Source organism: Ochlerotatus camptorhynchus, unplaced genomic scaffold (assembly GCF_037179485.1).
Source record: "Ochlerotatus camptorhynchus isolate MF236.1 unplaced genomic scaffold, CSIRO-AGI_Acam_v1.1 ptg000040l, whole genome shotgun sequence".
NCBI classification, from domain to species: domain Eukaryota; kingdom Metazoa; phylum Arthropoda; class Insecta; order Diptera; family Culicidae; genus Ochlerotatus; species Ochlerotatus camptorhynchus.
In genome coordinates this window covers 776846-799886 of record NW_027040531.1, presented here as the reverse complement: position 1 = coordinate 799886, position 23041 = coordinate 776846, and the positions used below count along the sequence as shown (strand labels likewise).

At 35.8% G+C, this 23041-nt stretch overlaps 1 protein-coding gene and 1 non-coding gene across 4 annotated transcripts in view; both read left to right on the top strand.

The window, feature by feature from the left end:
- Nucleotides 1-3489: 3489 nt before the first annotated feature.
- Nucleotides 3490-23041, top strand: part of LOC135713066 (forkhead box protein L2-like) — a 71802-nt gene continuing 52250 nt past the window's right edge. For 2 of the 3 annotated variants that reach the window (XM_065236178.1, XM_065236168.1), the window contains exons 1-2: nucleotides 3490-4254; nucleotides 20679-20744. In XM_065236178.1, coding sequence (XP_065092250.1) covers nucleotides 20702-20744 — 43 coding nt within the window. In that variant the 5' untranslated portion in view covers nucleotides 3490-4254; nucleotides 20679-20701. The remainder of the gene's footprint in view (nucleotides 4255-20678; nucleotides 20745-23041) is intronic. The other variant, XM_065236182.1, reaches the window with a different exon arrangement.
- TRNAM-CAU (transfer RNA methionine (anticodon CAU)) lies at nucleotides 16342-16413 on the top strand. Its single transcript has one exon. It is a non-coding gene; the product is annotated as a tRNA-Met (tRNA).

Sequence of the window (23041 nt, the reverse complement as noted above, 5' to 3'; positions counted from 1 at the left end):
TAGTTGCTCCATAGGAAGTACGTTGTCATGGAAATGTAGGCGGCTACTGTCACATTGAGCAACGAAGATGGATTCTATGTCGACCTAATTCGACTATTGGCGAGTTACGATGCAAATGACATAAAGATAGCGCTGAAGACTCCTTCGTGTGCGAACAAAGATAATTAAATATGACATTTTAACCAGCTTAGCAAACAAAATCGAACTGGTTTCAGTTACAGATATAAATTCCCTCTAGAGTTTACAGTTGCTTCACAGCGATATAAATGTGGAAAAGCTCAGGCGTCCACCTCTTAGTTCACCTTTTTGTCCACCTAAAATATTCATAAGTATTACAAGCGATCAAGAGTTAATAAACAATCAACAAAGCATCTTATTACACTAGCAACCCCGCAATCTGATGATATCATAATTTTCAGCAATGTCAGGAATGCTCACGAACCCCCAACATTTGCCAGAAAACTTACTACCAACTCAAGGTATCTTCCAAATAAGCTTCAAAATTGCATTTTTTTTATCAAATGTTAAATTCAGTCCTCTTTATCTGTAATACACGCGCGAGGCTCAAACTTTTGTAGACTACTTTTTTTTAATTAATCTACTATTAAATCAAATAATAAAAATCCATCATCACCATCGTGGCGAACAGTAATAGTTTTTGCAGTGCTATAATAATTATTAAAAAAAAGTCGTTATGACAGCTATCCATATAAAATAATCCATTAGAGATAACTTCGTCAAGATACATATTTTGTAAATTCATAAAAAAATCACTGGATAACTGTTCATAAGACAGTTTTAACGTGTGAAATGCAGTGTCTTTTAAATTCTGTAAGTGTTGCTGAACAATTGATATGTCTAGACATCGAATTGAAAACATTTATTCCTTTATAATATAATGAATTTTGTGAAGCACAAGTCAAGAAATGTGGTGTTCTTATTTCAACCGCGTAACTAGTATTATATCTATGAAAATCACTTTCTCTTTCAATTCGATCACACAAATATCGAGGCAGCAAAACGTTAACTACTTTAAAAATGAACACCATAGTCAAATATACAATTCATTGCTTCACCGACAACCATTTTAAAGCGTTTAGCATCAAAGTTGAGGAAGTGAATCTATTACATCTCAAAATCAAACGCATTATTTTATTCTGCAAGCGCTGTAATCTCGATATTTGAGTTACATTGGCCAGAAATAAAATGGAAGGGCAAAAGTTTATATGATTTGTGTAGCTGTATTTGACTGGCAATAGTTAAATCGTTTATCAGTCGACATAGAATTCCATACTTCTTGGCAATTTTCTTGATGACATTGTCAATGTGAGAGTTGAACTTAAGTGTGTCATCAAAGATCACGTCAAGATATTCGATATCCCGAACGCGATCAATGGTCTCATCATCAATTACAACACAGACGTTCTCATTTACTCTATTCCGTGAAATTACCATAAATTTAGTTTAACTTGTATTAAATTTCAACTGCTTATACTTCAACCATCTACTTAGAGAACGCAAATCTTCATTCAAGTGTAAAACGGCATCATCTTAATCCTTCGCTGCAATGAATAACACAGTATCATCTGCAAAAAGATTAACGTCGCAAAATCGTAAAACACGTCGCAAGTCATTAATATACATAATAAATAACAGGGGCCCTAATACACTTCCCTGGGGCACTCTAAGGTTATTCCCCACGGGACTGAAAACAGAATCATTAAAAACAGTCCGTTGAGTTCTGTCAGACAAATAGCTTTCAAACCATTGCAGTACACGTAATTCCGAAGCGCTTGATTGATCTTAACAATAAGGGCCTTGAAATTGTTTCAAAAGCGCGTTTAAGATCAAAAAAAACAGCAACAATTGTATCTTTACACTCCAATTTATTTTTCCACTTCGCTAATACCAAATTCAACGCGGTTTCACAAGAATGACATTCTCGATATCGCGATTGTTCTGGTATCAACAAACTATTACTATTTAAATACTCCAACAGCTGGCCTTTAACAACAAGTTCTAAAATTTTCTCTAATGTGTGCAACATGTTGATGGGACGAAACTCTTCGGCTTTAATCGTTCCAGCAACTTTTTGAATAGGGACCACTAAGGATTCCTTCCAAATTTGTGGCACATGTTCAGTTTGTAATGATTCATTAATAAGGTCCCGCAAGATGTGGCCAATGACATGAAGCAATCTTGAATAACTCTCGCATTAACATTATCTACTCCAGCCGATTTTCCTAATGAAAAACAATTAACTCTAAGCTCATCTAATGTAATTGGGTGCTTCTACCTTCGCTCAAGCGCAGCGTTACTGTACATATATGTCGCTTGGATTCTGCCAAAATTACCAGTCTTCTTGACATGATGCCTTCGCTATTATCCAAGTATCCAATAAACTGCGCCGTGGATCTTTAAAAAGTTTCAATGTTTGAATAAACTGGAAATGTTTTATTAGAAATCTTTACATCATACACTGACCACATAATTATGGATCACATCCATTTGATTAACAGGCTAGACTGTTTGATTCATAGTTGTTGTGAGCTGATCCATAATTGTGGGCCAGTGTATAATGGGAATTTTTACAAGAATTTGATTACAATCATCTCAAAACAACTTAAGAGTTCACGAGATGACTTTCTACTTAGCCACAGTGCATTTGGGAAAACAAAGTTTGCTAAAAAATTTAGCTAATATGTAAAAATTACAAAATTATTTACATAACCTTCCGATGAATACATTACACAATCTGTTTATGCAGTGAAACATTACAAATTCTGTACACTTTTTTATCTTTTAAATCTGTAATAGAAGCTTACATTTCCCAGTTGGGTGTCACAATACAACGGAAGATAACAAAAACCACCACTTTACCCACTTCTGGCCACGGCAGAACCCCAGTGGACGTCCGGTATATCTCTCGAATGACTCCGGTTGTCGGTTAAACCACCTGCTGGTAGCAATATGATTTAGGGTAGTCTAAATCAAGAGTTACAGATTGGCACATGAATAACATTGAACAATCCGTTCTGCACAATAAAAAGGGTTGTAATTTGTTCGATTGCCAGAGAATGAACTTTCCCCTTAAAATGGCAAAAACATGCTCCAATTGGCGATGAACTCCAAAACAGAGAGCCAAAAAACCAACCGCATTCCATGTTAGTCGACGATGCAGCACAAATCCATTCCGACCACTGGCAATGGGTGGTAGGTTGGTCGGTCTCATCGAATGAATGCTCTCGTTTTTCCTTCGCTGCGCGCGCATATCATTCGAATCGCCCGCCACCCGGACGGCCTATTTGTGTAACATTTTCCTCCTTCGTAAGCATACTGCATACTGCAAGCAAGCAAGCAAGCAAGCAAGCATACAAAATTCAACCCCGCCGTGCTTCACCAGTCGTCGTCAGTAAGTGTATGAGTAATGTAACAAAATGGTATACGACACGATCCTTCCTCTTTCCTCCTGGGCGCGCGCACTACCAGCAGCACCTATAGTCAGTAGGTGTGAGAGGAGGATCGCTCATCGTCGTAGTCGGCCGCCGAGCGATGATATTCATTCTGCCGGAGTAAAAGCGAAAAAGTAAACTCCTCGCCGCGTTAGTACGCTACCAATTTCCGTTTAGTAAACACAGTCCGGTCTCGAGGAGAAGACGGCGAGAAAGTTTTGCTTGAGCGGTTTTGGCTGATTTGAAACACAATCAGCGTGAAGAAAAATATACAACATAGAAAATTGGTGCCGAGAACACGGAGCGACGGTCCTCGATCATTGTGACTGTGCAAAGCATCAAGCATCTCCGAGAGTTGTTGTAAAACCGGGGGAACGGCTTCTCCCGGATTTCGTAAATATTGAACCACTTGGATGATAATATTTACTAGCCTCCGATATTTACTACACACAACCCACAGGTGGATTATCAACAGAAGGCGCGCGGAGAGCTGTTTGGAAAATATTGCTGCTGAAGAAAATATTGTGTGAAGTTCTTGTAGTAATACCGTGTGTGAGAGAGAGAGAGTGTGTTTCGGGGTGACTAGCAACAACGTGTGAGTGATTATTATCGTACTTGAAAGAATAATATTTCGAGGGAAAAAATTGTTGAAGCATTGTTAATTGTGAGATAGAATATTGTGCTTGGTTGGAAGATAGCAAACTGGAACTTGAGAACGATCGACGCAAGGCGGGCGGGATTATTCTCGAACACATTTCGGAAAAATTTGCAAAAATTCTCATCGGAGCTGAAATTGACTACAGTGAGTATTAGTTTTTAAGAATTATTTTTTAATCTTAGCACACTGCTTACCACATAAATTGAGTGAAAACAATGGTTTAATATAATCAAAGTCTGTAGGACCTTAGGGCCTGTTCATAAACTACGTAGACAGTTTTTTGGGATTCTTCACCCCCCCCCCCTCCCCCTGCGTAGACAATTGTCCATACAAAAAAAATTAAAATTTGTATGGGCCGTGGATAATTGTCAACCCCCCCCCCCTAAAACTGTCTACGTAGTTTATGGACAGCCCCTTATTGAAATTTTAACATTAAAATTTCAACAATGTTTCCGAGAAACATAATTCTCTTGAAAACATAATCCTTAGAGCAAAAAAATATATTACATACAAAGTGTTTTTATGTTACTTCATACGTGAAGTTTACGATTTTCAGAGTTGGTTGGAAGAGTTATCTCACATGAAGTTTTTAGCTGATTTATTAGCTGGAGAAAGGACTGAAAATGGTAGGTAGATAGTTCCGCTAGAGTACGGCAGTATGAAAATTGAATAGAAGTTGAAAATGAGCGAAGGGCCATTAATGCGACAGTACTAGTCAAACCTCGTGCGAGTTAAGTAAAGAAGTGTGCGTTTGACTAGTACTGTCGCATTAATGGCCCTTCGCTCATTTTCAACTTCTATTCAATTTTCATACTGCCGTACTCTAGCGGAACTATCTACCTACCCTCTTCAGACTATTCTATAGCTTATAAATTATCACACTTAAGCTTCATGTTAGATAGCATTTCTAAAATCAACTCTGAAAAATATCAAGATTCATCGGATTTAATGAGTGCGGAATTATAGTGTTCAGATTCTGGAACTTAAAAACAGCTAAAAGGGGAAATGTCTCTAATGTTAGCCTATAGATCTAAGATTGGGCCCATCGCTAAAAATCTGCTATTTATTAATTTTATCTAGATGAACGCGTTATTGGGACGTTACTAATGGATATTTTTGGTAGCTATTGAAAATTTTGTCGATTGCTGAATTTAAGTATGGGCCAAGATTAGGGACACTTAGGCCGACATTACCTGCATTTCCTCTAGCTAATAAATTATCACACTATAGCTTCATGTAAGATGGCATTTCCAACAAAAAAAAATGTGATATTTCTCCATTTAATTTTGAATCCACGACAGATACGCATTTCGCGTGCAATTTACACTTATTTTACTGATGAAGACTACACATTAGGGTGGGTCACACTGCTGTTCCGATGTGTATTGAGGTCCCCAACAACGGTGTCAAATTTGAACTAATTTGGTTATGACCTGGATATGCGGGAGAATTTTAAATTATACATGGAAAAATTAATTGGAAACGAAACGAACCTATTAATTTGCTGGCCAAAAATTTCACCAAATCTCCAAAATAGATTAGGAAAACTACCTACATAAACGCGAAACATATCTTGACCTTACCGAAAATGGTTAAAAATTGTTTATAATCCCGGCTAAACTTTAACTGAAATGGTTATGAAACTTTACATGAACGTTTGTGTGATAAAGTTTTAATCTTATGTATTGTGGTTTTTTGGAAGTGAACCTTATAAATAATGGGTTGTTGAGAACCATTACCATTCAAATTTATTGTTTTCTCCATACATTTCCGGAAAGAAAACTATATTAGCACCTTTTTACTTATGGTTTGAGACCTTTAATGGTAATGGCTATGGTAGTCAGTAAGGTTTGTAACAGTTTTGTAACATCAATCAACTTTATGTGGAATATATCGCGAATAGGTTGCCTGATTACCAATTCGCGAGATATTCCACGTAAAATTGACCGACAATACAATTTGTATTCTGAAGCTAAGTCCGAGATTTGGTGAAATTTGAGCAATATTTGGATTGATGGTACGCAAATTAATTGGAACGTCCCGTTTCGCATGGATTTTTCCATACAAAATTAAAAACTTCCCCGCAAATCGTGATTATAACCAAATTTATTCAAGTTTCGCAAAGTTGTTGGGAACCTCAATACGCATTGAACGGTCAGTGGGGAACAGGGTTGTAAAGTTGACCCACCCTACTGCACGTTGTAGTCGAAATACGTATCTGTCATGGATTCAAAATACTAAGTGAAATTAAATGGAAAATAATCACCTTTTTTGCTCGCATGAGTATTCCACTAATAACCCAAATCAAAACTTTCAATATTTATAATGATTATTAGAGCGAAGATTTCCCTTAGAATAAAAAAATATATCATGTTTATTAAGGGAATAACAAAAAAGTTCAGACTGTTTTTTTTAACTGGAAATCTTTATCTTCCATTTAATTCCACTTAATTAATGATTGTATCCATGAAAGATAAGTATTTCGACTACAATGTGCAGGCTTCAGCAGTGTCGATCCCACTAAAGACTTATCAAAATCTAACCCCCTTAGGGTATCTGCCATGGATACATTAATTAATTAAGTGGAATTATCATGTTAACATTTTTTTTTTCTGTTTTTTAAAGCATTCCACTAACAACCCAATTTCATTACTTCACTTGAAATCTTATCGGGAGATGTATAATTGAAACAAATAAATAAAACCATGCAACGTGATTATTGCAGGATTCATTTCAATTTAAAAAATCTTTTAAAAAAATCATTTCAAAGTGAAATGGACAAACAGTTTTACGGTTTATTGTCCATTTGAGTACAAAGCGATTTAATCGAGTAGAAAACTGATTTTCTCAGCTCAAATGCAATGTGCAGTGAAGTTAATCAGGCATTTATCAGACCGCAAAATGCATACATTTTGTTTTGTAGGACCTTTCATTATGGAAATCAGCTCTATCTATGTTTATGCAAAAAATTCACAACGTTGAACGTTGGTTTTGACTTATATAGCCTCTTACAATCATTTGTTCGCGACTAAATAAATGCGTTTCAACTACATATAAAGTTGGTATATTTGATTTAGTTGATAAATGCGTTTTTTGAAACACGCATACTATCCGCTAAAATCATCTATTGTTCCCGAGAATTTTTACTGTGGATCTAATAATGAGATTATTTCAAGAGCAAATTTTCATTACGTCGAATGTAACAAAGGTAAACAAAGTCGAGCTATCAGTGTCAATCGATTCTCCTGCTATTACACTATATACTGTCCGAATATAGGATCAAATCCCATTTTTAAATTTATTTGCCAGCCAAATTGCTTTTTGACGTAATCACCTTCCGATCAAAATAGTTTTCGATGTTACTTAAGTCACCCAATTTCTATGGAGATGCCGTTTGACTTAAGTAACAGCGCTGAGAAACCCGTGAAAAGTGTACGTTCGTCGTTTCGCTTTCTCATTATTAAAGTGAATAAATCGAACTGTTTGTTGCTAAGATGATTTCGGTGGTCCTAAAATGATGAATGGGCTGCACGTAAGGAGACGTAATTGATAATTCTCCCGAATATCCTGGTAAATACACTTTGACTTAAGTAACAATAGGGGCCACCAAACGACGTATAATAACTTTTGACTCAAAAACCAGTATTTTTTAGCATGAAAGCTAGCGATTTGCATTTGTATGATTAAAACCCTGCTAAATATGTTAAACATTGCTATCACTATGAGATTATATGTGTTTACTTGGAAATAGGAATAACTTTTCGGTCATCAAAACAAAACTATATTTTTCTCGGATTGGTGCGAATGTTACTTACGACATAATGAAAATTTGCTCTTGATTTGTTGTAATAAAACAAAGTCCGTATTAAAACGGAAACAAATAGGAAAAACTTATTTTTTGCTGCTTGAAGTTGAATGGCTCAAAATTGTTCACTTTGCATAGCATTTTGATTCAACTCTTAGACATTTCTGGAGTAACATTTGAAATGGGCCTATGTTTAAAACGTAAACAAACCAGAAAATGAATTTTAAATTTTTCCACCACTATTCAATTCATATTTAAAAAAATTGAAGTATTTTAGGCATTTATATTGTTCACAATAACAATAGTAACTGTATCTCAGCATACAACATCCAAAATATGTGAAAACCTTTCAAAAATATATGAAAATCGATAACAATTTAATTTCATAAATCAATAAGCCTTTTTGTGAGTCTTTCAATGGATAGGCCCTTTTTGTTAAGCCGTTGTGCTTGCCATCAGAAATGGTACACCCTTTGCTAAGCCTTTTCGCAACGTCAAATAAATTCAAAACAAATCATCGGCTCTGCCTCAAGCAGTAGGGCCTAGCTTTGGTTTGAAAATTTTCAATCATCGGCCCTTCTACGTCACTAGGCCTATCAATGAAATGAAATAAATGAATGGTTGGCCGTTTTAGCGTGCGGGCCTATTAATGAACTGAAAAATTTCGTTGAACGGCCGTTTCGAAAATCGAGTTATTTTTAATGATTTTTCTCGATTATGCGAAACTTTCCTACATGATTAGTAGCTATCAAGCGGTGCTAAAGAATGGTATCAAAACCCGATTTGTTTACGTTTTGGACATAGGCCCATTTCAAATGTTACTCGAGATTTAAGCTTTCGAAATGATTCAGTTTCTCTAAATGATCCAATGATCCAAATTTTATACATTTAATAAATTATGTTCCAAGATTGCATAGGATTTATTTTCCAAGATCTCAGATATCATGGACTAAGACAAAATTTTAAAGTCCCCAAATTAGACTTGAATGTCAGATCCCGGGCTTAGAGACAACTGCATGATCCCAGAAAAAATAATAATTAAAGATTTTGGATTTAACAAAATATTCAAGATTCTGGGGCTTAGTAAAATATAAAAGCTAATAAAACTAATACAAAAGTATAAAAATTCCTAAAGTTAAAACAGGTTGCAGCTCTCGGACTTAGAAAAAGGATCAATATCCTAGACCTACCCAGTCAGAAATTATTGTCGTGTTCGGAAATCGTTGGCGATATCTTAACAGCTCAAAACATTGAGCATCATTTTATAGCCCATTTTACTGAAAAATAATTACAAAACACGTTCAGACCTTATTACAATTAACAGATTTTGTCATTGATCCTGGAGTTGTGGAGGCCCTAAAAATTTAATTGAGGAGCTTTTGCTTACTGAGTAGAAGATCGTGGGTTTACTCCCAAGCTCATCCTAAATAAAATCATTACATTGGTCGCATCAACCGCTTAAGCGAATCCTGACCCATATCCTTCCCTACCATCCAAATCCGTAGCATTTACGGGGGCTTCGGTGAGCCGCTGGCCTCCCATTCAGTAGATGTCACATCAGCAATATCCTTTCTTTCCCCGTAACGGAGAAGATAAGTGTGGCCGGCAATGGTATTTGTCACGCTTTTCCTGTTCAGAACTCTGATTGGAGAGTTATTCGATCTCAAATAGTTTTTCTTGAGCAATCAGAATAAGAGCGTTAAAGTATATAGGGTTACGGTATGTAATGTGGGTCTAGTCCTTTCATTCGGCCTATCACGCAAATAAATAATTAATTAAGGAATATTACACAAAAAATAAGGAAAATATTGATCACTGATGGTTGATAAATGTGTACCACACACAAATCAATTTATATCACAACATTTCAATACATTTTCAGCTCTCGTAAGTAATAAAACTGGTTGAGAATATCACAATGTTCGGAGTTTTTAGCCGCCATGACTTATAAGGTTAAGATGGGAAGGTTGACTGACGATCATCAAATGGCCTGATTATGGCATTTATTGATTGGAATTACCTGATAATACACACTAGACGTAAAACTTACAGTTGCTGTTTGAATATTTTATGTTTATTTTAATTGTTTAACAACGTTTTCACAAGTAAAACATGGACCCAACTTTAGGGACACATTTCTTTTCTATGTTCCTAACTATGGCCCATGAAATTCATTTGACAGCATATAGCAATAAGAGTAACGTCAACAATGTTGTTTTGCATTTGGATGATAAGGAACGAACAGGAAGGGAGATTTTTTCTGCCAAACCTGTATAATGAACATCACAATGTTCTGATTTAGATATTCTGCGGTCAAAAGACGATAAGCGAAATTTTTAATTTTTAATTTTTAAATTGAGTGATTTAATGTAGTTTTCGTAAAATTTTCTCTAAGAAATGTTTTGAGGAATGAAGAGCATTAAGTTAACAGTGATAGTGATAAAAAAAAATACATCAGAAAACGTTACCAAGAGCGTTTTTTTGAGGATCAAACAAGATAGGACGAAGTTGCATATGGAAATAGACCCAATTTGGGGACAATAGACCCATATTACATACATTTCCCTCGTGAGTTATTGTCTTAAAAAAAGTAAGTTTTTCAACTTTTCGTGGTTTCTGATAGCAAACGACATGATAAGCATATCTAAGCATACCATTTAGCAGTAGAATATCGTTTGCAGGTAAATTCATTGATGAGTTATGATTAAAAACGTAATCGATGGCTGCATATTAGACCGAGGTTAGGGACGTATACCCTACATGACAGTTTCCAGTATGCAGTCTACGAATTACTCCGTTACAAATGCAACGCAACGCAACGCAATTAAATAGTCAGTACTTATTTAAGCTTATCCATGTGCTCATTATCTTCGCATATGCATTATTGAGGATTCAACAGAACAACTATTGGAAAACAATTAAAATGCTTTTAATTTTGAACGAAAACTTTTGTTGATGGATTCGATCATTTTAGACAGTTTGGAACATCTTTTGTTCCAGTACTTTCTTCAAAAACACATTTGAGGCTGTTCATTAACTACGTAGACAGTTTTTTGGTATTCTTGACCCTCCCCCCTCCCCCTGCGTAGAGAATTGTCCATACGAAAATTTTAAAATTGGTATGGGCTGTGGATAATTGCCACCTCCTCCCCCCACTAAACTGTCTACGTAGTTTATGAACAGCTTGCTTTTTGCATCTCAAAACAACGGGAAACCTTCTGGGAAGGGAAGGGTTAAATTTATTTTTGTTCATTCTGTATCCAATTTATTTCGTGACATAGTTTTAACGTTTTGCTAAATACAGGGTGTTCAGTTCCTTAGTTCAAATATTTTAAGGGGTGATAGAAGATCATATATAATCAAAAAAAAAATGTTCTACGCATATGCATATTCAATAACTCAGTAATCTTTGAGTTTGATCATATGATCAAACTCAAAGATTACTGAGTTTTTGAACAACAATGTTACTGACGGTTCATGATGCAAATTGAAAACGATTAAAAATTGAAAACGCGCTGCAATTATCCAATATTTGCACTAAGAAATCGATCACCCTGTATATACGCAAATGAAATCATTAAAACATATTTTAAATTAGATTGAGGCCCTAGCACTGGAGCACTAGGCACTGCCAAAACTGGAACACTTACTCTAGTAATTTCCTCCACTACCTTATAGTTTATCTTTGAAAGATAACCGTATTTCACCCACAATGTGCAGAGTCCTTCATGGCAAGCAGAAATCGCAGAGTGAATATAAAAAAAAATCTTCTCATAACTTATACTTCCGGAAGATCAGCTTTGTTTTTACAGTGTTTGAACTTCTCTTGGAAGCGAAACTACCGCTCGATGCAATTATTTCCCGTACGCCTAACATAATTCATAAAAAAATTACCAGTGGAAAATTATCAACTGGTTAGCTCCATTAAATGTTACTAACCTACGGCTGAACTTCTACATAATTTGCTCGTCGACAATCAAACATAACGCATTGCATATTTTTCACTGTTAAACATCATCGCTAAAACACTACCGCCATCTGTTGAATACACTGTCACGGGCAGTACGCTCAACAGATGGCAGTAGTGCGTAAACGTGAAACGCACACTCAAAGATAAATTAAATCAAAAAAGCTTCAAAAGTATGCAGATTCCCGCTTCACCTTATTGAGTCCGATCTTCTTTGGCATTATCTTCCCAGTATTAAATTTTATTCTTTTTCAATACTGATATATAATCAAAAAAGATTAAAATTCAATCAAAAATTATTAGTATAGAATCAAAAATGATTAAAATTTATTCAAAAAAGATAATCTTCAATCTAATCAACCATGATTAAGCTGGGATTAATATCAGATGCTTATTTTTTAAAAAGAGAATATTAATTTTTAATCATTCGATATGATTAAACTGAGTTTAATGTCAAATTGATTAAATTTCAAGCAAAATGGGAATAGGTTAATCTATCAGTGCAAGGATGCTGTCAATTTTGATCTCACAACTACTGACAGCGAAAAGAAAACCGGAAGAGATTTGAGCATTTTTTCCAAAAATATCGAAGCGAAAACAGAAAAAAAAGTAGAAGGGTCTGTGCCCTGACGTAGACGTAGGACCGCTAGTGGACGGAACAACTATGTTGATCATTTAGTTCTTAACTCTTTCCCGTTTTTGAATTGGTGACCTTGAAAAGGGCCGGTTGTTCTTCAAATGGTGGCCACACCAGTGCAAGTTGATGCCGACCGGATGATGGCGGCCTAATCATGCTTCCTATTGCGGGAAGCTTTTCCTCCGGTCGATGTGGGTGCTATCGTCGACTTCGTATTGGTGCGATGCGTGCTCTTCCACTCATACGTCGTGTCCGACGCTTATCCGTCCGTTGCTTGAAAGCAAATGACGAAGAAACTGATTTGGCCAACATTTTTAATAATTTAATTATTTAATTTAATTTAAATAATTATCGCTGCTTTTCTCCTCCTTTCATTGGTGAAATGGTGAGCGACCAACCGAGCATTGAGCTCGCTCTTGTGGGCATGCGCAATGTGTCGTTTGTTCGATTTGCACTCTATAGTTGCGTCCGTGTTTGGGATTTTTCGTTACATGTCTGAATTTTGATTTTTTTTTAATATGACCCCCAGTATAGAAATTAAAGACGTAGTCCTACGTCAAAAATTTGGTAGGTGTGTTCCGTAAAAAAATGATCCAGCACCAAATATTTTTTCACATGTGGCGGTAGTACCAACTAAGTAAAATTTAAATTGACGCGTTATTCCCCGTTCACAACACAGGTACGAGGTATCTTGATATTAAACTTCATACATGTTATTTCCAGTAAAAACTTGAAGTATGGATTCTGATATCAAGATAGGCTATATCACGTAATATAGGCTGCAGTATGAACGGTAGACTGATGCAAAATTTGACTTTTTCGCTCCACAGTGCTTAAATGGTTTCAAATCGGGTCCTGATTAGCCTCCCAAAGTTACAACTCATTTGGTTAGAAACAGACTTCACACAAGCCATTTGAAGTTTACATGTAAATTACTATGGGAAATCTCAACTTTTTGTTCATTGCCGTCTAGTCTTTTTCCTTATTGAGCTGCGAAACAGTTCGATAGCCATTCTTATAGTAAATTTTCTCAGCTACAACTTTGCTCAAGATTGTTTCTATGTAAAACGAGACTGGAAAAAGTTATTAATTATTTAAGAGATTGGTAAACTTATGACATGATCAAGCAGCTGCTCTATAGGCAACACTGTATTTTGCAGTGTGACATAGTAGCCATGATTTTTGTGTCCTATTCAACGCCCCAGAAACACCAATGTTGCCTGCTGAGCAGTTGATTGAGCATGATCATAAGACATCAGCGCATTGAACCATTGATTACTTTCGATCCTTGCATTTAATCAAAAAGTGGTCTTCAGCAAAGTTGTAGTACAAGTACAGTTGAAAGTTTTTGAAGCAGATCGATATGGTGAATTATTAGATAGACATGAACAAAAATCTTGGTTTTACCATAGTAATTCCCATACAAACTTCAAATGGTTTGTGCCATCTCAGTTTCAAATTTTGAGATGTTAGTCAGGATCCGATTTGGAATCGTTTAAGTATTGTGGAGCGAAAATTTCAAATTTTGCATCACTCTAATGAACGAGGTATTTAATGTACGTTCGATGAACAACACGCCAGAGTTATGTTTGTTTGTCTGTGGCTAGCAATTCGAGCACCAAACCTTAATCATACTTTTCGCTATTCTGTAATTGTATTCGGATGTTTTGAACGGATTTTTATGTTTTTATTTTTACGGAAAGGGTAAGACTTGTTAGCGATAAAATTTGAACGCATAAGTTTTGAAATAAAACAAATGTTCTAGGTTTGGCTTCATTTTGTCAAATATTCGCGAGTACGTAGGGGAACTAGGGCAAGAGGGTCACCCTAACTATTGTCCGTTGATATATGCGATCCTGTTAATATTTATAGGAGTTTGTATACCGAATTGTAAGTTTATAACATTGTATTTATGTATCATCATTGAAATTAAAATTAAACCCCAACAAAAAATGTTAATGATTTTTTTTTTAATTTCATGTCACATCTGCTCTAAAAACATGCTACGGGGTAAGAGTGCCACTCTTATGGGACAAAAAGGCCATTCGCCTAAAATAAAGTGAAACAGATTAATGTTTACTTATGAACTACAACTTACTATTCTTTAGCATGCTAGCAACAGTTTTAATTGTTTATTCCATAAAGTGTTGAACTTAAAAGATTTGCATTACACAAAACATAAAAACCATGTGCTAACAAAGAATTCAAATGGAAAGCATTTTTGTTACTATTCAATACAGTTTGTTTTGCAAAATTTTACGATAACAATGCATATCGGAATAATAAATGCCCAATTGTGTGCATTTCTTAACAGTTTTGTATAATTTTATACATAAATGAAGGGGTGGCACTCTTGCCCCGTTTAAAGTTTATTTTTAGGAATATAATGTTTGATCAGTTAAAGAACATATTTAATAATGTATTGTTATTAATGTTTCAATCCACCATCAATAGTGACGTCTCATAGCAGAAACAGTAAAAATAATAAATTGGGAATTCAGAAATCCTTATTTTATGATGCCTTATTCTTATAAAAAAATCGCCTTTCAACACATCAACACAAAATGATTTTTTTGCATTTGTTTTAAGACTTCGTTTCGAACAGAACTTTCTAAAATGCTTCATAAGAATACCATGCATAGATTCATAGTGAGTTAGCATTAAAAATGACTTCATTTTCAAAATATATTGAGGGTGGCAGTCTTGCCCCGGGTGACCTTCTTGCTAGTTCCCCTATTTTGGCCGTCACATTCAGCTTATCATTGCACCTCGGACCTGTTTTTACCTTGAATAACTTTATTTCGTGTCGATGCTTCGAAGTATGCACGAAAGTTGGCAACATTTTTTTTATTTTACGAGCAACAGTACGTACCGAAAGATCTGATCTCCTCCGTAATATTTGTTTCACCTTCACGTCCTTCTGGTGGTTCCTCAAATTCGTTTTTTTTTCGCTTTCCGTCTTGCTAGCTGTTGTCAAACGAGTATCGAACGATTTTAAAACGCTGTGAACAGTGCTTGCAGGAAAACCAAGCTTTTTGGTAAGTTTTCTGATCGAGCGATCCGGATTTTCATTGCGGCCGCACACGATTACTCTTACTCTTCTTTCAACGACATACTCTTCTTTCGACGCTATTTTCGACTAAGCTCTTCTTATGTAAACAAAGGTTGTATTTTCAGAAAGAACAGACATATGTCCACCACTATGCGAAATATTTCACTCGTTGATGAGATATTTCAGAAGATTTATGTGTTTAGGGGTGTCCAGATTTTGCCGCAAACAAGCCTTATTAAGTTACCGTTGTTTGCGGTTGGAGTTTTAGCCACTATTCCTTTTTCCGAATTCCTAGCCGCATGATCTTTGGTAGTAAGAATACTGACCACAAATGATATCTTCATTACCAAAAACCAGGTAACAAGGAATCAAGGAAAAATAATACCGCCTAAAACTCCATCCGCAAACAACGGCACCTCTTCGTAAAAGGAAAACTAATACCCTTTCAAACAATTGGATAACAACATAAGAGAACGGTGGAAAATATCCGAGGAACATTAGTTGGAGCAAAGTGTTGTCTCAATTTTCAGTATGGTACTCGAAAAGTTAATTTATTTTGAGCTATGATAAATTACATATCTGAGCTTATCTGGGCTATAAATAGCTAGAGAAGAAAAAAAAATTACGAATAAACAACTCATTTGTTTTGTCTTTTCAATATTTTGTAATTTTTGGCATTAATTAAAAATAAAATTTGCATCACCCTGCATGTGGCATAATAAGTTTTCCGTGCAATTACGATACATAAACTCGTATTAAATTTATATGGAAGCAGAGTGGCGCAGTGGAAGCGTGCTGGGCCCATAACCCAGAGGTCCGTAGATCGAAACTACGCTCTGCTATGCATGTGATTTTTTTTTTATTCTGTTGCATGTGAGCCGGTACTACCAAAAAGTGGTTGGTAGACTCCCAGGGGTCCGTGAAGTTGTCACATGAGGTCTTAAAATGGCCAATTATTTGAACCGATTTTGCTTGATTAAGGTACCATTAAGAATTCATTTGCAAATTTTGTAAGGCGAAAATTGTTTTTTTTTTAATTCTTTCAATTGCTTTCTACTGAGCGGGACCGAAATCCGTACATCTAAAAAATGAATAAAAATCCGTCCATCTAATAAAAATGCCTACTTTTTGTATGAGGTGTTCGGATTCCGATCCGTACATTGAATTTTGGTTTCGCACAGCATGCATTGGTTTATTTTTAATTTTTTTTTTTCATATTTTGTTACATAAATGAATTAAAGCTAGATATTTGCTACAGTATGCGCCATAGCAAAATGCCTAAGAAACTACAAGGGATAGCCCTATGGGGTTGTACGCAATGGTGACGTACGACTACTTGGTCTTATTTAATAAATCTTATTTGTAACTGCAGCGAGAGCTTGTGTTTTGTGTAGTGCAATTTACAAATTATAATGTCTTAAATTTAGTAGATGCGTAGAAATATTTCCGATCGATTGGTGATAAAATTATTGAAATTGGTTCAGGGGCAGCTGAGTTACAAAGTGTACCCCCATATAGAAATCACAGACGTTTGTTTAAAGAACGTTGACATAGTTTACATGACCACGCGGCTGTTCATAAACCACGTAGATACTTTATATAGGAATGGTGGGGGGGGGGGGCTTAGGCCATTGTCTACGGTCTATAAACAAATAAAAAAAACGTATGGAGGATTGGGGAAGGGGGTCTAAAACTTCTAAAAACAGTCTACTTAGATTATGAACAGTCCCTTAGCATGCGCTATATATCGCAGACATTTACATGAACTTTCCAAACGGAGTGGTTTATGATCATATGAACGAATCAAACATTCAACAAATTTGAGATGTCTAATTTTCTGGGAAAATTTTATTTAAAATTTTCTGATTTTCTCGGACATCACATGCTTTGAAAATTCATAACTCATGAACAAAACATCGTAGAACAAATGTTTTATAGTAAAAACGCACATTCAAATCACAAACTTACCCAATCGGTAGCACCTCCTCTTCTCCATCAAGAGTGGCCATTTTATATCCGAGTCACACAAAGAGTAGTTGCGCGATGGCTGGTGCCGTCTACCTACCGCCATTTCTCAGCCATCTTTCAACCAATTGAGTTGATTTTTTGTATGTGATTAGGGTCAACCACAAACTTGCCAGTCACAGAAAGTCAGCTTAATTGGTTGGAAGATTGCTGAGCAATGGTGGTGGGTAAATGGCAACCATCCACCGTGCAAATATGCGATTCCTGTATTATCTTCTTACAGCAACTTACAGCAAAAGCAAAAAAAAAACATGTACGGGAACAAAGCTTATACCAACTATTTTCTGTGTAACTCGGATCGTTCTAAAATGGCCACTCTTGATGGGGAAAAGGAGGTACTACACAGCAAAAAAATAATTATAATATTACATCCAAGAGGATGCACTTCAATCATGTCGAAAATCTCATGTAATATGTATGGCCATAAAAAAAACAAATGCAGTAAAAGCAGCGTAATGTCAGTTCCTGAACTGTACTAATGATAATTTTGTCCTTTTTGGCACCATATTTTCGACACGAGTGAAGTGCATCCACTTTGATGTGATATTAAAATTATTTTTTGCTGTGTGTATCAGTTTGTGAATTGAATGTGTGATTTTACTATAAAACATTTCTTCTATAATGTTTGATTCATGAGTTTTGAATTTTCAAAGTATGTGATGTTCGGGAAAATCAGAAAATTTTAACTAAAGTTTCCCGGGAAATCAGACACTTCAATTTTTTTAATTTTTGATTCGTTCAATTTGACAATTCATGTAAATTTTTGCCTGTATATACTTTTAGGCGAAATGTCATAGCATTCAGAGAATCTTCGGCCCAAACCTGTCCGATAATTAAAAAAAAAAACAATGAATCATGATTTTCAGAATAATGTAATCAAAAGATTTATGATCACATGTTTTACTTGTAAGATACAAGAAGAGGTTACAATGTATATATTTGACACCTAAAACCTGTCAATTTTGCTTTCTAAGAGTTACAATCAGCGATTGCATGATCACTGATTGAGTGAGTGATAGTTAATAAAATCGCTGATTGTGACTCTCAGACCGCGAAACTGACAAGTTTTATGTGTCAAACACATACTTTGCAACCGCTTCTTGAATCTAACAAATGAAAAATATGATCAACATCTAATTAATTTATAATTCCAAAAAAACATTTATTTTTATCTGAAATGAGTATTTGAAACCTTGGTGACAACCAATACGCGAAGTCAGAGGGGTTGAGAACCACTGGCTTCTGAGTCTGAGTATGATGCAAAAAAAAAAGGATTCCCAAATACCACGTGGACAGTTTAGGGGAAAGAGAGGTTGACGAGTGTCTACGATCCATACACATTTTTATGAATTTGTATGGATGAATGATCACGTAGGAGAAAGGAAGAGGGGTTATAAAATCTATCCAAAACTGTCCACATAGTTTTTTACTAGCCCCAAATAGTATATTTTCATGTTTGAGTAATTTTTTGGAATCATTATGAAATGCATTTTTTCCATTTAATTGTCACCCACGTACGTTTTTACACTAAGAACATGCGTTTAAAAAATTGACGAAACCTATTGGCTCAGGAACGTGCTCTCCCAGAAGGCACTTATCTCCTCGCCTACAGAGTCTCCTCTAACTGTCCTTCCATCGTATCGCTTCGCTGAATTTTTCCCCAAGCCCGACACAGAATATGCGCAGTGCCTGATCAACTTGATCCCGGCGATGATAGCTGATAACCTATTAATTATCATCAATCTCCCTAGCGTGGCTAGTTCGAGGGACTGCTGCGAGATGATAAGGCAATCCATCCGTCCCATCGCTTTCATAGAAGTCTCCCGGTACCGCTGTGCATCATCTCATCATCTTGTCTGTTTTTCGCGAGAGCGAGAAAAAAAAACGAGCAATAGGGTGACGGACCACAAACTGGCTCAACGTAAGCAATAAATCATGAAAATGTTACAATACTGAGGAATACAGAAGAAAATTCTAATACATTCATTTGGGTCAAACAGGATGCGCCACCCTACACGATGATCGGAAAGATGATACTTTTCACATGCGCTCAATATTTTTCCCGCGGCCACTGGCAACGTGGCTAATGATCTGCACGTGCCTACCATCCCACGTCAATTGAACTTGACATATAGGCAAAAACAGAGCAACGAGGAAAAAGGATACGGATGAGCAAAGAAGGTGTGCTCGGTTGACTTGAGCTGAGGGCAGGTAGGCGAAAGTCAAGTATCAGTTTCAGTTGAATTAGCCCGAGGCTTCCGGGCCAGGACCCTCCGATTAATGATTCCCGTTGACGCCACGCCAACGTTAACACAATCATGCTAAATTAAATATACTCTAATTCACAACATTATCAAGTCACGCTTTGTTGGAAGTGCTGAAAAGCAAAAAAAATAAACGCACAATCATTGTGTAAAGCTCCTTTCAGCATCATCATCCGGTTATCACTCATATACGGTTGCCGGGAGAAATTTCGATTCCATTCATTACTTATAGCATCACCGACATACCGAACCGAAAAAAAAGTGAAGCAAATATATCAATCGAAGTACATTCATTTTATAATTTACGATTATGGAGCCGCCGTCAGGCCCCGGATTATCAAATGCAGTTGGATCCCAATGTATGTAACTTCAAGAAGCATGAATTGTGAAGCTGAGAAGCGAAAAGACAGATCGTGTGCGCATCGCTACTAGGTCACTCGAAAGGTCGGACTCACTTCAACTTGGCACAGTTATCATCACCGTTCGTTCAGTCAAGCTATTGTGGGTTTCCCAAATGTAGAAAAAAAAAGCGAAGAAGTTAATCAGAGAGAGAGAGAGGGGATAGATTGTTGCTGTACGTGCAGCTGTACAATGTCTTGACATATTAATTAATATTTGATTACTGAAAATAGAAAACAATCGACGCAAGTGTTTTTAAAACAACGAATTTGGCAGCGAGCTGAGGCGCTTGAATTCATTGACCCTAAATTTGAATTTACAAAATTAATAAAAATATGTTGGGGACAGCGATGAGAGAAACATTATTTTCAAGTTAGTGAAATTACATATTTCCTTTTTGTTCTGTTTCATCCTCACAGACTACCACCGAAAGACGAATACCATGCATTGCCTCGATTTCATTTCAAGAGCCTATGATTGTCCGGGTAATTTGTACACAGAAATAATCTTCGTTGTAAAATAACATGTCTCTCTTTTCAAATGCATGACTGTATCTTCTTCTTCTTCTTATTCCTGGGTTTTTACCGGCTCTCAACTTTGTATTCTTTGAAACAATTCTACAGTTATTGATTAAGAGTTTGCTATACCAACCAATGCATCAATTTTGTATATTTTGTAACACGCACAATGCATAATGGCCCAAAGCTGGGAGGGAGATGCATATAGTACACACGGGATTAATGTTGTAAAGGGTGTATTCGATAAAAATGGCACACACATAAATTACAACATTAAAAACCAACCTTTTGTTTTCTTGAATAAACCCCATTTCAAAGCTTGTATTTGAATCATGACATATTTTTCACGTGTAGAGAGTACTATAGAATCTTCTCTGAAAATTTTAAGTCATTTGGTATGATAGTAAAAATGTTAAAGCTGTTTATATATGTGTGCCATTTTTATCGAATTCACCCTTTATCTAATGATGATTTTCAAATTGAATTATGTTTATTTTAACGGCTCTTGACTCCAAATTAATGTCTTCGAGATAGTTCATTGATCCTAGATCAAGCACATTCCTGGCATCATTATAGAAATTCACCTCTTAAAACTTGAAATGAATGATTCTGACGCTTATGGAAGCCATTGCATCAAACTTTTTGCATTGAATTTTATTTTGCCAACAAAGATTGTGACAAAAACCTTGATTAATTCAATATGTATCTTATTATACATATGGTTTATTCAATGAAGAAATTTAAGAAATGCTGTAGTATTGAATAAGATAGCTCAAAACAACAATTTTCAATACATTACTTTACGCAAGATATCAATACCGCTTTCTGTATTCTTGTTTAACTTTAAGAAAAGCATTATCAAACTGTTTGGGTAACGATGACAGTTTGTGTTTGGTTCGGTTTTACAATCACATGTTTCGAGTTCGAATCCCCCTCCTAGGTGCATAGTCGTATTTAGAAAGACAAAAATGTTCACTGTGCCTGAATGGGAATTCCACAGAAAAGTTACATTTAAGGGCCACTCCTATTAGATCCGGATCTGAAGCGTTGCGGCAAAGTGACAGCTAAATCTATTGCCTAACCGTCAAAATTTTCGTCAACGCGACGCAAACGAATCTAATGTGTGTGGGCTTTTAGAACCTGAAATTGAAGCTTTAGAAAAACAGTGTCTTCTAAAGAGTTAAACGTTCATTTTGGTGTTAATTAATACTAGGGTGGTTCTTATTATCATTGAAATCAAAAATTGAACATCCTTCGAATTTAATTTAATTTAACAACAATTTAACATCCTTCGAAAAAATTGTAGCTCAGCCGCAATACAAAGAACCGGTGCGAAGGAGTTAAAATGCAAGATTAAAGTAATTAATGCGTTTTAAAGTTAGTTAGTTAGTTAGTTACCTTTATTAAGGAGACTTTCAGCCGTAAGCTGGTTCGTCTCCAATGCAATTAAAATTGATTATCCGTACTCTATGTAATTAAAAGTACTGAAAATTTAATTAATGTACTTCATTTACAAAATTTCTTATGTAATATTTATGGACTTAAAAAAGTCCAGTAGCCAATCGAATTAATTGCATTACAGTCTAGGGACATCACACTCTAAACTTTGTATTTACTGCGTTATACACAAAAACTCCTTACTGATATCTAAGATACCTAGAAATACTTAAAAATACTTAGCGTTAGTTCGTAACCATCGTTGCTAGATAAATATGTTTGTTTACTCGATGTTGTCTGGGATTTAGAGTGAATTTTTTGAACATACCTTTTTCCTGAAAACTTTTATGCTTAATTCGTTTCTCCTTTTTATTCCTTATATTCCATAAGTGTGTTAGGACGTGTGCCTCAACGAGTGTACCCCATTAGGCATAAATACGTTAGGCATACTAACGTTAGACATAATGGACGTTAGGCATAAAGTCATTAGGCATAATGGACGTTAGGTATAATATACGTTAGGAATAATGGACGTTAGGCATAAAATACCTAGCTGCTTGCTGTTTCGATCATGGTAAACAATGCTTAAATTAGGCTAAGCATTGAATGATACAACTTATACAAACATAGTTTATTTAATAAGCCCAGTTTGGAATCCATTATTTCAAGCGTAGCTATTCAAATCGACGTATCTGATTTTGTAAACAATCACTTCAATCGGCGATTTGTGACAACTGCTAGCTCACTCACAGAAACTAACAACACCAGCTAGTAGAGGAAAGATTCCCTTACCTGTTGATGGTGCTTGTTTGCGTGTGTGAGTTGGC